The 15,905-nt window shown below is 43.9% G+C and overlaps 1 protein-coding gene across 4 annotated transcripts in view; it reads right to left on the bottom strand.

Moving 5' to 3' along the window:
• evlb (Enah/Vasp-like b) overlaps positions 1–15,905 on the bottom strand; it is a 44,618-nt gene that overhangs the window by 22,817 nt on the left and 5,896 nt on the right. Inside the window, exon 1 of one of the 4 annotated variants that reach the window (XM_035143315.2) lies at positions 8,707–9,520. The exons of 2 other annotated variants lie outside the window; for them this stretch is intronic. In XM_035143315.2, coding sequence (XP_034999206.1) covers positions 8,707–8,801 — 95 coding nt within the window. In that variant the 5' untranslated portion in view covers positions 8,802–9,520. Of the gene's footprint in view, positions 1–8,706; positions 9,521–15,905 lie in introns of those variants that run through there. One more of the 4 variants, XM_035143316.2, reaches the window with a different exon arrangement.

The raw sequence follows: 15,905 nt of genomic DNA, 5'->3' as shown, positions 1-15,905 counted from the left end.
GCATGTGTGTGTGTGTGTGTGTGTGTGTGTGTGTGTGTGTGTGTGTGCGTGTGCGTGTGCGTGTTTCTATCCCGTGGTATAAATCACTGTGTGTACAGAGTGGGAGCATGTTTATGCACATATCTGTGAAGAATGGTCTGGAAGAAGGTAAACTCTCAGGCTGGCTTGCAGTCTAGTTACATAAGCAGCTTCTTGCGTATTTGAGGTTCTGGTGGTGAAGGGGGGACATGGAAAAAAAATGAAGTAGGAGACTAAAAAGACTCAGAAGAGAGAAAAATGGCCCTGCACTGACAGAAGGCTTTTAAACAGCCTGCCTGCCGGCTCTAATACAAACACAGTTATAAAACAACCCAAACTGCTCAACTTGCAAAGGAAACGTCTAAAAATAACTAACTTTGGCTAAATGAGGTTACAAGTTTAATATGTGTGGAGACACTGCAGTCACTCCATGTGTGTTTCTGCAAATATTAGAGTTATGAACAGAGGATTCTGTGACTCAACGAAGAAGATGTTTCATGGGAAAGCTTAACTGTGACTCAGTAATAGTGTTATTGTGAAATATGACACTGCATATTAGAGCCAGAATAGAACAGCGTTTTTTAAACTTTTAATCATGTCTCTCTGGCCCAATTTCTGCAGACTGTTGTGCAAGTTAATCAAACTCTAGTCAAGTTGTGCGATGTTTTAGACCAGTGGCAAATAAGGACATAAGAACTGACAAAAAAACATGTGAAGAGAGTCTGAGATTGAGAGTTACGTTAGTAGTTAGTATTTAATGTCTCTATAGAGAATGATTTATAAGGAATCTAGAGACCCCAGAATTTTCTAGTGCCGCTATGCAGTCAAACTTTAAATCTGTAAAGTACTTTGGTTTATGAGGAAATACAAACAGGTATAATGACAGAGACCAGTTAGCCAGTATAAGGGCACCCTAAATGATTTTGGATCCAGAGGGAACTCAGAGTTATCCTTGCTGATTATTTCTTTTAAAACTTTTATATTCATTCTTGTAACTTTATGACATTCTTCTCAATTCTGACTTTATTCTCATAAAAGTACAACTTCTTTCTCTTATTGTTATGACATTATTCTCAAAATCTCATCAATATGGCCCCAATACTCTCTTAAAGTTGTATAATTCAAATTGAAGAGATTAAGTTTGTGTTCATTTTGCCTCTCTCACTGGTTAATCTCAGTGCTTGTTAAAAGCACTGACATATAAATAGTTCAATAGGTGCAAATTCACATAATCTTTTCAATGATGATGAATTGTTTTTATTTGGGTTTTCTTGTAAATTTTAGGCAATTTATACTGAAATCACAGAGCTTCCTTCAAGCACCTCCCAGCTAATCCACCATTCAAAGACAGAGTTGGAAGGTTCATCCATTTATAAACCCACTTTATTCTAACCCAGCATTACAAATCAAGACTTTAGCAGTTCATATTTATTTGATACAATATTAATCTCTGTATTTATTTTTGATGCTGTACACTTCTATGTGAAATCTGTCACAAGAATAATTCAAAACCATGCAAATCAAACAGTGTGTGCCTGAGCATGTGTGTTGTGTGTGTGTGTGTGTGTGTGTGTGTGTGTGTGTGTGTGTGTGTGTGTGTGTGTGTGCTTGCACTTCAGTGTACTCAACTTTTGTGTATTTGAAAGCATTCCAGAGCCTGGAGACCCTGCAGAGAAGGTGCATAGACTCACACACACACACACAAACGCGCTTCTAGACTCTGCTGAGACCACGCAAGAGCACGCTAATCTGTTGGCATGACAACTGGAGTGGAATATTCGCTTGGCCTAGAAAATATGGCTGTGAAGAAAAGATGAATGAGCAGTGAATGAGAAATAAATAAAAAAACAGTAGCATAAGTCTTCAGACAGTCTGTTCCTTAATTACAGACTCCGCTGTCTCTGCAATAATGCCACACAATATCCTGTCTCATCCTCTGACATCAAAAGACTGTCTCACCAGGCTGCAACCGTGCATTAACACGGGCTTACGCATCCATATGAGAGTGTGAGAGTCAGTGTATGTGCTGCCATGAGATGCTGTATGAGTTCTAACCTCTCCATTCGCCTTGAAGGCAGACACTGAAGATCCTGCAGACCGTGAAGCATATTCATAACTATTTGCTATGTCTACTGTTGGTTTGCTTCAGGGGGTTTTGTTGTTCTTTTTTCAAAACCAATTATAGAGCCTTGACGTTGCAGGTCAGAAACCTCATTTTGGTCTCATACAACACATCTGGATTCAGGGTTTAATTCCAGCTGAAAGCCAGCGAAGTGAGTGCGAGGGATGAGGTGTCTGTTACTGCTGCTCCGCATGACGGCATAAAGCATTTAAGAGTTTCCTCAACTCCGAGTGCTAATGCAGTGCCTGAAAAAGCAGCACAGCGGTGGGGGGACCTCGCTGGGGAGAGCTGGATCAAAAGGTTGAGATGAGGGAGGCGCTCTCCACTTTTGTGTTTGGCTAATACCTGCCTGCACTATAGAGCTCAACAGCGTGGTTCCAGAAGTAAAAACCCCATTCATTTTTTGAATAGAGATTCTGATTGACAGCCATGATATTGTGAGCATCCATGGTAGACTTACCACAAGCTACAGGATTGTGTCCTGTACAATGTTGAATGCTCTTGCAGAGGCCACAAGTTTGAATGATATCAACTGTGTTTGAAGAAATATGTGTTTTCTTTGCAAGGTCAAAGAGAAATACTACACTACCCACAATCCTCAGGTGCAATAGCAACGCCTCTGATTGGTGGAGCTCGCTGTTGACCTTGATATATTTACCACAATTGTTAAATCCTGTCGGATATAATCAGATGGTTCAGCGTTACATTACTTTTACAAGAGAGCAATGATTTCCCTTTCTAAGCCCAATGAGATCAGATCACTGGACAAATTTAAGAAGAAACGAGCAGGAAGTAATTGCAATGATCTTTAAAAAAAAATCTTGAGCAATGGTTTATGGGATGCATAGTTTCTACACTCATAAAATATTTATGAACTGTCTTGTACCATTACTTGTTTTTTCAGTTTTCCTGGAGGATTGAAACGTCAATCAAGAAAATTTACTGTCAGAACCAGAGTAATTCTAAAACTCTAAATCTTGTCCAGAGATAAAGAGAGAAAGTTCAAGTAGTGTGTTAGAGATCTAAGGCAGGAAGCAAATTTTTGAGTGTGGTCAGAAAAATATAAAACTTAAAATTGTCACGTGAATAACATTTGTGGTGCAAAAGGTCTAGAAGAGAGTCAAGCTTACTTTGGATGGTCTAAACTCCCACCAGTTACAGTGCCTTGCATCCTACTGACTTACCCTCACATCACAAGGAGAAGATGACAGGCGGAACAATAGAAATTAGAGGACTGTGTGTCTGACCTCGCTTGACTTATACAACATCAGATAGACAGAAGGGAGAGTGGAAAATAACCGCGAGCCTCAGCGGCGGAGGATTTAGACTTTGGATGGTCCTTTATGTCTCTGCAAAGACGGCGCAATAATCCTCTGACATAACAGAGGAGACAAAACAGGGTCAATAGATCCCTGATGAGTTGACTGCAGCCTTAAACAAACTAATTAATCTGCTTTAAATCCATTGCATCCGGACTCACAGCTGAGATTTGATAAGGTGCATGCAGATGAGATCAGAATTGTGCAAGAACAGGAAGAGCACCTTACAGGAAGAATCTGAAGTTTGACATTTGACTTCTACATATATGACATCTCTTTTTCATCCTGAGATATTTGTATTCATTTTTGGGGGAGGGGGCAGTTTTGCATCCCTCACCTTTTAAGAGTGTCATTAACATGCTAAACTCATGCAAAATATTTTCCAGATATTTTATTGGGGGGCTTGCTGGATAAGTTCTGGAAAATGTTGGGAGTAACTGACTCGGACATTTGCGTTCTCACATCCAGGTTCAGTGCATGTGTCAAAGCAGCTTTGGTGAACTTGACAGGTGCTGGTGGGTGGATTGTTTGAGCTGTTTACCCGTGTTTCCAGTTTTTTATGCAAAGCTAAGTTAAGCTAACCTGCTGTTGGCTCCAGCTACATATTTCCTTTGGCCAAGAAACCTTCTTTATTCCACTAAATGTTGAACTATTCCTGTTCTCTCCCATGTGCGGCATTAAAGGCTTCAAGTCCACCATGGAGCCAGACATTCCTGTCTACTTTGCTCGGCTTAATGAGCGTTAGCTGGAATGTTTAATACCAAGTCTAGTGCCTCGGGCCGTCCTTGTCTACCTCCGACTGAAGCTGAGCACGACGGTAAACATATTAGAGGAATCAAACTTTGTGGACTTCCACTGGTGAATGTGTGTCTGCATATATGGGAGGTCAGTCGTTCTCCCAGCAAGCCTGCGCACGAGCCTCCATATCAAAAAGGTCGAGCAGAGATGTTCGGACCCCATGCTGAGCGGAAGCGAGCGCGTTAAAAAGAAGGCGGGAGAAAAAAGATGAAACAACCAAGGGACAATGAGAGAAACTGAAGACAGAGGGGAAAAAGATAACAGATGACAGAAACAGAAATATAAATCAAAAAGGCGGAGAGACACAGAAGATAAGGTAAAGAGCATGGGCGGCTTTAAAAAATGTATGTCTCTCCATTTGGCAGAGGGAAAAATATTTCCCAGCAGAGAGACGACTTTAGGTGAGAACATAGCTGGAGCATTAACACCCAGATAGCCTGAAAAGAAAACACTTCCCCGTCCCTGGAAGACGAAAGTGGAGGAAAAGGAAGCAGTGGCGATGCCCCGAGGCTGAGCTCTCTCTACCCCATGATGCCATTTAACTGCTGCTACTTACTCTGCAGCCTCACACACAAACACACACACGCACAAACACATGCACAAACACACACACACACAGTGCAGACGTGTTTACATGTGCTCCATTTTACAGTTGAGCGTTGAGCTGAAGGCCATTAGGTTAAGTGCTCTCGGTGCAGACCTGACCGTCTGCATAGAACACACAACCACTCGCACGCATCTGTAATTGGCAGACTCGTCCTCCTTTAAAAACACACACAGCGCTGCAGTGCACATGTGGTGGTGCTCTGTTCCTATTTGTGCCACAAATCATCAGTCAGTGGATTCAATGACCCAGAATATTTCACAAATTTCCAGCAGTGCTTTTCCCATGTTTGACATGTGTGCGCGGTGGCCACCGTCTTTAATCTGTCAGACCACGCTCGGCTCAGGGAATAACGCAGACATTTGGTCTCCTCTGTGAATCCTGAAAAACACAGAGCCCTTTCCATCAACCCAAGGCCTAATCCTCAAGCAATAACTTGCATTACAGCAGCTCTTGGATTTAAGTCAGAGGCTTTCAAGGTGAATGAAGGGAGTGAAATCCTGTTTTATTTCAGACGGAGCGGGGGTCAGAAAATCCAAATATATCTTGATTTAATCAGACAGGGTAAACTTTTGGACAAAAGCAGCCATCCTCACATTCACATCTCATCTTTTCTGATGGGTTCGGTTCGGTTGGTTCGACCGGGGTCTTTCTGTGTGGAGCTTGTATTTTCTCCCCGTGTGTATGTAGGTTTTCTCTGGCAGGACAGTCCAAAGACATGCAGACTGAGGTTCGGCTAACAGGAAATTGACCATAGGTGTGAATGTGTGTGTTAAATGGTTGTTTTTGTCATTATATGGACCCTGCGATACGCTGGCGACCTGTCCAGGGTGTACCCCGCCTCTCGGCCAATGTCAGCTGGGATTGGCTCCAACTCCCCTCGCGACCCTCAAAGCATAAGCAGTATAGATAATGCATGGATGGATGGATGGACGGAAGGAAAGACAGACGGATGTGAAATATACGCCATGTTGGGGTAAGTGTATATAAATTACACAATTGACACACAAGTTCTCGAACTGGAGCTACCGAACAGACTTTTTTTCAACAGCATGTAGATTTTTTTAGTAGAGGAATAATCAGAAGAACAGAAGAAGATGGTAGCCGTCTTTTCCCAGCATATATTTGACAACACTGCCAGTAAATTACCTCATCTGATGATGTCATAGAACCATCGATTAAGGAAATCTCACAGCCCATAAATGACAGTCAAAGGAAACAGAAAACAAAGAGCAATATCCCCTGTTAAATTCTACGCTTACTCAAATAATCACAAACCTAATCTCTACGTAATTTAAACAATGTCACTCTACTCATTACTTTGCCTTAATCTACTTAATTTAAGTACCAGCACACAAAGAAAACCACATATCGTGGTGTGGTGAATATCACACCTGGAGACAAGAGCGGCCGGTAGTTAAAGTGGCTGACAGCTCGTTTGACAGAGAAAAATATGAAATATGTTTAAAAAGTTATATTTTTAGGTTTCACTAATGAGACACATGCCCAACAATAGGCTGCTTTGCTCCCTAACAAGCAACTGAGAACTACACAGACCATTTAAAACTGAAATTATGAGCTGCTTCAGAAACCTTTCTTATTTACAAAATTACACTCATTGCAAAGAAGGTTGTGTTTGCAGCTTTAGAGGTCACTGAAGCAGAGGGTCCCCCACCACACTCTCTCTCTGTATGTATGCATTACTGTATGTGTGCTCTCATAGATTACCCGCTGCTGGTTGTCATGGTTATCTGGCTATACTGTGGCTACATCTACCCCGGTCACCATGGAGCCCAGCCTCTCTCTCATACCCCAGCATCCCGTGTGAAGGTTTTTCCACGCCGAGAGCCACGCCAAAACCATGTTCAATCAAATCTGAAGATTTTGTTTTTTCCACAAATCAACACAGCTCCTCTTTTCTCCTCTAATTCCACATCCATCCATCTGACTGTTTCCCTCTCACATTTAAAATCCACTCACTCTTCCTTTTGCTTAGCTTTGCTTTTCTCACCATCCCCCCTCTTTCCCCTGGTCTCTTATTCTCTCTTCCTCTCGATGCATTTCTCTCCTCTCCCTCGCTCTCCCTCTGTGTCTCTACATTACCTCCCATCTTTCGTCTTCCCTCTCACTCCAGCTCTAATAAGCCTTCCTTGTTAATAATAGGCCTATGGATATGCTGCCGTGGAGCTGTAGTCATTTCCTGTTCACATTGTGCTGAACTAACTTCGACAAAAATCTGCACGGAAATAGACACAGCAGCCTGTTTGTTTATGTTTGTGTGTGTGTGTGTGTTTGTGTGTCTGTGTGCATTGACATCTCTCTCGGCTTGTTAAAGTATGTGTTCATCGCATAAAATCAGATTTGCGAAAAATGTACATTGCTTAAGGGCCTGAATTGGGTTTCGTAAAAACACATCTTACTTTAAACCTCTTTAATCTCTGTGAATGCACGCAGGGTTTGTGTGTGTGTGTGAGGCAGAGCCGGGTGAGAGACGGTGTTTGGGTTTTTTGTTTTTCATGACACGCAGACACATCAAACACTGATATTTGCTGACATGTCCTGATATTTGCTGATGCAGTCATTTCACTGAAAGCCTCAGAGGTAAGGCTGCAGTGGATCCAACCTGTTTAATTGTTTATTAGGCTTCAAACGCAGGGGAAAATAACCTTCTGGCCAAAGACTTAAACACTAACATTGGGTTCACAGCTGGCATGACATGTATAGAATCGCAATAGAGTTTAAAATGTGATAAATTAAGTCAAGCCCCAGGATGACTTAAAGGAAGTAGGTGTATAGTCACAGCTCTATTCCATTTTCCCCTGCTTTTGTATCACTGGTACTTAGAAAATTGGGCCCACGGTTACTTTCCCTTTCTTTCCCATGGTGGCGCCCTGCTGTGAATGCCTTCAGCCTCCTGTAGCGCCACCGGGGAGCCCGGCCAGGCCGTGATAGTGACACGCTGTAGCCCCATAAAGCTGCTCCAGCCCTGGAGCACCGGCCCAAACTGAAGCTGCTTAGTGGGGCACAACTCCGGCTGAGTCCCTTAAAGCTGCACTAATCAGAGCTGTTAGAGGAGGAATCGTCAACTGTATCACACAACGGATTAGAAGGAAGTGTAGGGCTGTGGATGCAGAGATGGGTGGAAGGATGGGGATGGATACGAGGACACTCTGCAAAAAATAATAATGCACGCTTCACTGAAGAGAAACGACACAAATGTTCTTGTGTGGATGTCACACAGCATCAGCTCTGACTCCCTGCATGCCTGAATGCAACAGCTACATCCTGAACAATCACATCTCCACAAGACAAAGAGCGGGGAAGCTGTTGCATTTCTGGGCATGCGTCTTTGAGAGCTGTACCACCATGACGGCAGGCGTCAGCTTGGGATGCAACGGGTTCCACCCTGAGCACTTCCTGCGTTGACTGTAGAGGAGGAAACAGAAAGAGACCCAAACACAGGGAACAAAAGAGCTCCAGAGGCGGCAAACGAGCTGGCCACAGCGGCCGCAGGTCCCCTGATCGCAAATATAACACAACTGCAGCACTGTCACCCCCTCTGTCCGAACTTGGCAAGCTCCTCTATAGGCCATCAATGTGCGCTGCTTTCCCCAGGAGCTTTACACTTTTCTGCACAGCGAGCTGACATATTAGCATGCAGCCCCATCCCCCTGCAAGGGCAACCAGCCGCTCACAGCAGCACTCATCATACACTGGAACGTTGTATATGCAGCAGCAGCTGGGGAGCTGTCGGACGACCATGATGCTTTATAGCTACATCTACAGTGGATCTATAAAGCCGTTCATCTGATAGAGACATTTTTGCCCCCCCCCCGGAAGCTTACCTGACTTTGAACTCAGCGAGCTGCGGCTGAGCCCCCGGTTCAGCACAGTAGATCTGGGGGAAGTAAAATCTGTGAGACTGAAGGTTGATGTCCATGGTGTCCACACACACACACACAGCAGCAGACACACCGGTCAGCCCCCGCTCCGCGACTTCAAAAACAATGAAAAGAAATGTCTGTAACTGTTGTGTCAGTCTTTTTTGCTTCGTCTCCCTCAATTCCGTCACTGACACTTCCACTAAAGGTGAGAGTTCGGTGAGAGCATCCTTCTCCCCGAATGGTCACAGGGCTACAAAAAACGCTACCGCCGGGAAGGCATCCCCCTCCTCTTTCGTCTCGTCCGTGCACAAAACATTCAATCACCTCTGCCGCCTGGCACCCAACAGACACACTAACCTATTTCCCCACTAGCAGCCACTGTACACTCAGCAGCTGGGAGCACAAGAACAAAGATGACTCCGAGTAAAAAAACAGATGATGCCTCCTCAAGAACCAGGAGAAACAAAAAAAATAATCCAGTTTTTTTTTTTCAGTCACTAATTCATCCTTTCGTTGGTGGAGAAGCAAAATTAGCTGAAAATGGAGGAGGAATGGGAACTGTGAGGGAGAAAGAGAGGCTTAAAAATGTGAGAGTAGCCCTCAGCAGCCACATACAGAGGAGAGTGAATGGGAGATGAGAGTCCTTTGGTTTTTACGCTTCAGAGACAGAGGAGGGGGGGAACGAGAGAGAGAGAGATGGAGATAGAGAGAGATTCCCAGTGCTGTGAGGCGTTGCCCTCGCGCTGCCTCTCCTCTCTGTGTCTCATTGGATTACCTCCTCCCTCTCCACCCCCTCCTCCTCCTCCCCACATTCTCCCCTCCCAGCTGTGACAAGAACGATGGGCCGCCAGCCCCGGAGGCTGCTGGTCCTGCCCCTCCTCCCTCCTCCTCCATCTCTCCCCCTCTCTCTTCGTCGTCGCCCTCCTCCTCTCCCTATTCTCCTCCCCTCTCCGGGTGGCGGGATTGGCTGAGGCGGGAATGCGTAAGCCCACATGGCGAGAGGGAAGAGAGGCGAGGAGGAGGAGGAGGAGGAGCAACAGATTTTAATTCATCTGATGGCTCCCGTCTTTTCTCGCTTATGATTTGAGGTGGCATGCCAAGCTCGGGTGGAGCTCGGGATGCAACACACACACACACACACACACACACACACACACACACACACACACACACACACACACACACACACACACACACACACACACACACACACACACACACACAAACTGATGAGACAGTTCACTGGATGTTAATTAACAGAAAAGGGACACAGGTGGAGAGAGAAAAGGCAAAACATCCTTCTGTTGAAACTCAGTAACATGTGGCTCTAAACATAATGAATGCAAACCACACACAGTTGCATTTCCATGTGCACGAGCTTTGAAATTGAATTCAATAAAATCTTTGCGATGTGGGTCAGACAGACAATAAGCAGCCACATCTGAGTGTGTAATATTCTCTTCCTGCATCCCTCTATATCCAGATGCGTGTAGATTATATGTGATATAAGTGGTGTGCGGCCATAACACTAATCTTCTTGGCTTACCAGCAACCAATAAATCCTTTGCATATTTACTGTACATCCTCCGACATACCAGGAAAATATCCCACCAGTGGTCTCTTTCTAGTACAGCTCTCCCCGCTCACATCACCCACATCTGCCCTGCTGTGTTTCGCCGGCAGGCAATTTTATTGATTGGTCTACAGCTGCAGAAGCGTTGGCTGACACGGTTTGCTCTGTAATCAGCGTGGAAGACAGCGGAAGCAGCAATTTGACAGCGATTCGTTGCAGGTTACTCGCCTTCCGGTGGAGGTGTTTGGCCACGAATCTTTGCGCCAATAATATGTCATCCTTGTTCATCCTCTAACATCTGTGTGATATTAGCTCGCAGATCTGTCAGACCATGGAAAAACTTGTCCACCTCGGGTTGCTACAGTCTGCTTGCACTAAGTTGCATCATGCAGCGTTTCTCAAAGGAATGAGGCGTCGTTAAAGCTTTGCAAAAATTCATGCACAGATTTAAAGAGTTGCTCAGGCAACTTCAGAGGCTTGCAAGAGCCATGTTAAAGGTTCAGTGTGTAAGATTAAGGGACACCTAGTGGTGAAGTTGCATGTTGCAGCTTAATACCCCTCACCTCACCCTCCTCTTCCAAACATGAAGGAGAACCTGTGGCAGCCTTCAGTTGTTTAGTCGGCACTGGTCGCTTTTTGTCTTGTTTTCTGAAAAATGACTCACAAAAGCGAAATGGACGACAGAATCTCCTGTTAAGGTGCAAAGCTTTTGCCACAAGTGATTATTTTGTGGGATTTTCGCTGGATTTATGAGCCACATGAACTATTTACAGAGGCCAGAGTGCGTCCACGGAGATTGTTCACAGGATTGTAAAATCAATATATGACACTCTTTCCCAGTTAAACTGCAGCAAGCCATGGACACTTGCCTTTTCTCTGACACTCCTCACTGACTGAGGACACTCACCAAAGCAGCACACTTTATTGTAGCTAATGCATCAACCTCTCCTCCACTTGAAAAGGCAGCGAAAGACTGCGAGCCGACACTAAACCCTCTTCAAGTCATTCATCCCTCTCGCTCGAAAGAAAGAGTCGTATTCTAGTCGTCACAATAGACAGTGTGAGATTCTCCATCTGAGCAGAAGAGGAACAGAAAACAAGGACAGGAAGAAAAAAAAAGCAGCAGACTGACAGATCAGGAGTCACAGATGGAGGGAGAGAGAGTGAGAATCGTTATTTACAACAAACGGATGATGGAGGGGAGTCAGCGGAAGAGGATAGAGCAGACAGATGGAGGGACAGACAGACAGGTAGAGGGAGTTAAACGCCTGAGTGGGATGGAGATAAGCTGGATGGAGAGACAGCAGGAGAGAGAGAGAGTCCGGCGGAGGGCAAGAACGTGGGGGGAGGGAAGCAGAGGAAGGGGGAAAAAGATGGAGAGAGAAACAGGAAGGGAGAGAGGACATTACAGCCTCCACTTTCACTGAGAGTGCACCCATCCCCCAGCACCTCAGCAGCAGCATGTGTTATAATCCTCAGAGACTCACACCTCTGTTCACACCAACTACAGCTTTTACACAGAGCACATTTCCACCAATCACAGCAGGACAGGTCCAGGTGTTCGTGTTCCTGATGACGTCCAGTAATTAATTTCATTATTTAGATTATCTGCTGTACTGTGTGTGTGCGTTTGAGTGTGTGTGTGTGTGTGTGTGTGTGTGTGTGTGTGTGTGTGTGTGTGTGTCTTTCTACAGTTGTGAGTAGGGTTTGGTTAAGTTTTGGATTTTTCCGGTGCCTAAACGGTGCCACAACCAATACTTTCCCTTAAAAGAGGAAAAAACACAAAATGATGGTTGACGATCGCAAATTGGAAGTTGAAATCAAACAAATGAACTGTTAACAGTTTTAAGTATAAAGCTTCACTTAAATATTCAAATACAAATAAGTACCTTAAGTCAATGAGTGTCCTCAAAACTATAGAAAGACAAGAATGTGTGAGAGATGCTGTGAGGCAGGGGGCACAAGATAGAATGGGGGGAGACTTGTGATAAGAGTTTTGGGATGAGAGTGGTTCCTACGATAAAGTTTAGTTTTGTTGTGGTATACTGTATAATGTATGTGCATATTGTCATTGCTTTATCTGTGAATCTGCTGCTAGCCAAAGTACTGACCTGAGCTGATGGATAGAGAGAACAGTGTAGGGAGGAGTGGCACCAGATTCAGGAAACGTGTGCACACACGTAGCTACAGGCTGTGATGCTGAGAGTGTTGTGAGTTCAAACTCCTTCAGGTGGTAGTTGACTTAAACACGTGCTTTGCTGAGAGCGACTGGGCTGTCACTTTTAATAAACGCATGCCGTGTAAACAAACTTTTATTTTGTAGCAGCGTACGGCTCTGAGTATGTGACGGTGAAGCACAGTCCAAACCAACAGCTCAGGTTTGACCTCACAGATGATGCAGAATCTAAGAATGAACAAGAGGACATTTCAGAAGATGCTAAACATATTGTCACAAGGAAGTATTGTCACCTCTGTCCATTTGTTGGTTTGTTTGTCAGCGAGGTTACACAAAATCTACTGGACGGATTTCCACAAAACTTGGTGGGAGGATGTGGTATGGTGTCAGGGAACAACACATTCAATTTGTTTACATATTCACCAGTTTCCCAGAGACTCATTCATGGCTATTGATGAAAGAAATCCGGCATATTTAGGGAACTCATATCTGAGAGCAGATCCAAACAAAAATCTGGATCTGGTAAATTTAAATGAGGTTTCATAAGGAGACAGTTGGGCCTCGGCTTAAGACATAAAATCATATTTGTTTACTTAAACCAAGTTTATATTTACTTAATTATTTTTTAAAATACCAAATAAGAGTGTTTCTACCTCCATTAAAAGCATCAGGGCTCCTGATAACAGAAGATTCTTTCCAGTTGGCAGGTGTCTGCAAAAAACCTGTGGTCTCACCTCATTATTTTTTACATCGGACCAATTCTTTACATCTTAGCACTCAGCTCTGCTTCAGTGTGAGGATGCACAACTGTCTTGGCTCAGCTATGATTCCTCACTGGGTAAATTAAAGCTGAGGCCTGGCACTTTGACCTTGTTGTCAATGTTTCATTTCTAATCCAATGCCTCCAGTTCGGAGCCAAAACAACAACAAAAAATGTGTCACTGTCCAAATACTTTCAGATTACACTGTATGTTTTCCTAGCTATCCAGTCACATGCTGTTCCGTATAATCCAATCTGACTCCTCGCTCCCTTCATCCCCGCAAACACCCACAATCCACCTGTACGCAGTCACGCTATAAGGGGTCAAGTGAGGGGGGAGAGAAAGACAGAAAATGGGATAAACGAGTGTGAGAGGTGTGACGGAGAGGAGCTTGAAGACCTCTGATGCTTCCTGTCCTCTCAGTTAACTCACACTCTCAGGCCCTGAGGATTGAATTTCAGCTGCAAACAAATGCACAAACACACATGAAGTATGCACACACACACACACACAGTCTGACTCACATGAGCCATTCACTTTAATTACGCAGCACACCAATGGGAGCACGCAGGAGAAAAGGAGAGGGGGAAGGGAGAGTGAAAAGGAAGAGGGAGTGATTTCCCTCTCATTCACAAAGATTTGCTCACCTCTCTCTCTCTTAAACATGCACACACACAAACACACAAACACACAGACACACAGACACACAGACACACACACACCCATCACTCTGCCTCCTGAGGCCTCGTTGTGCAAAATTATGACTCACAATCCACACTGTTGTCACCCAGAATGCACTGTGTTATTACACAGATTCACGACAGCAACGAGACATGTGACCTCACACCTGACTCTGCATGTATCATCGTGTGCAGCATCCTTCTCCATTTTGTGTTGTGTATGTCGCTCTGCATTATGACAAACGTGGCTGTTATGACTCACACAGTGTGTCAGCTACAGCCTCTGCATCATGCAACTATACACAAGTCACTGGAGGGCCATCAATTTTCCCTGAGCCAGCAGAGGAACTAAAGCTGCCACCGCTGAACTTCCACTGTTTACTATCACAGATGTCTGTGCATTCTTGTTTCTGCCCCATTAACAAAATCTCGCTCATGAAACGCGGTTTACGATTTAGCTCTCGAGTGCAACATGAATGTGGAATTGATGGCAGGCAATAAAAACATCACAGCTCTATGCAGCTTTGAGTAGAAAGACTCAACCTTGTGTTTATGTACTTGAAAATCCAAAGTCTGCCTTCTGGATTATATCTCGTCCCCAAAGTGCTTTGTTGTTGTTCCGCCCAAAATTGGAAAGTGGTGGATGATGGGTGTTGGAAGCACAGGACGGCACTTCTCTCCAGAGCCTCACATTAGTTTCACAGTTGTCAGTATTTAACAAACCTCCCTAACATTATTGAAGTACTGTGAATTGCCAACAAATTATCCTAAAAAGGTTAAACATGTTGTAAGCAAATATTGCCGCCAAATTTAGTCAATTACAGATCTGCAGATAGAGTCACAATATTTTCCAACTTCAGAATTGTGCCTATACAAAAGAATTTGTCATTATTTACATAAAACCTTAATCCGGGTGACATTAGGTTTCTTTCTCATGGTACGTACTATTAATTGTAGTATATATTCAATATATACTAGTATATAATCAGTGGTAAATATAGGTAATTGTTTGAAACAGAACTTCATCATTGTCGTCTAAAAGTGTAACTTAGGCCTTGCAGACTACTTCACACCTTATAATCCATAATGTGGTGCAATGATGTTAAATTTAGCCGCAAACCTATAGTAGTGCTGACCAAACGTTGAGAAACAGGGATATAGCCGCCATTGTTGTTGTTGTTTCTGGCGCATGCTCATTTCACAAAGCAACAGTGGGCATACACAAAGTAATCTGCACTTTGGAAGGTGAAGGTGAAAGAATCTCCGTTTTAGTGATTTAAAACACTGTGCATGTGGATGAGAGGTTCAAACGCAGAGGGAAAAGTTTGTTTCGCAAAATATCTGCATTAGTTTGGACAGAGCGTTAGTGCTTGCAGACCATCTAATGATCTAACCATCTATTATCTAATCCACTCTTATGCATTTAAAAACACGACCAATGATCAATGCAGTGTCAGTCAATATTTGTCAAAATGGCAATCACCTTCACATTTCAAACCTACACAGTCAAACCTTTATTAGGCACTGACATGTTGTCTCTTTTTAGGGTGAAGTTGCTAGCAAACACAGTTGTTAGCAAACATACACAGAGCGACATTGTCATTCTCTTTTAACTCTGTTTTGGTCTCCACCTCCTCTGTAATATCAGGCTGTTTAGCTGCTACATACAGGTAGTGTGTGGTGGGTTTGTCAGAGCTTTTGTCTCTGGGAACAACGGTAATGGCAGCGGTGAGACTGAACCAGAAAAGTAAAGTTAAACCAAAAGTTAAACCAAAACGAAGTCATTAAAAAACATGCTAAATCACTCTGGTTCTGAGAGGGGTCCGAGGAGCTCTTTCACATACACCGCCATTCAAAATATTTATTATAGCAGCTTTAACGATTCCCCAGATGGTGCTTTAATGAGTTAGAAGCCGTGTAACATTGAAAACTGATGTTGGACTTGTTTTTAGGGCCCTAAACTTTTTATT

Source organism: Hippoglossus stenolepis, chromosome 20 (assembly GCF_022539355.2).
Source record: "Hippoglossus stenolepis isolate QCI-W04-F060 chromosome 20, HSTE1.2, whole genome shotgun sequence".
Classification (NCBI taxonomy): Eukaryota; Metazoa; Chordata; class Actinopteri; order Pleuronectiformes; family Pleuronectidae; genus Hippoglossus; species Hippoglossus stenolepis.
Note: the sequence above shows the minus strand (reverse complement) of the source record. Positions and strands in the feature narration are given on the sequence as shown.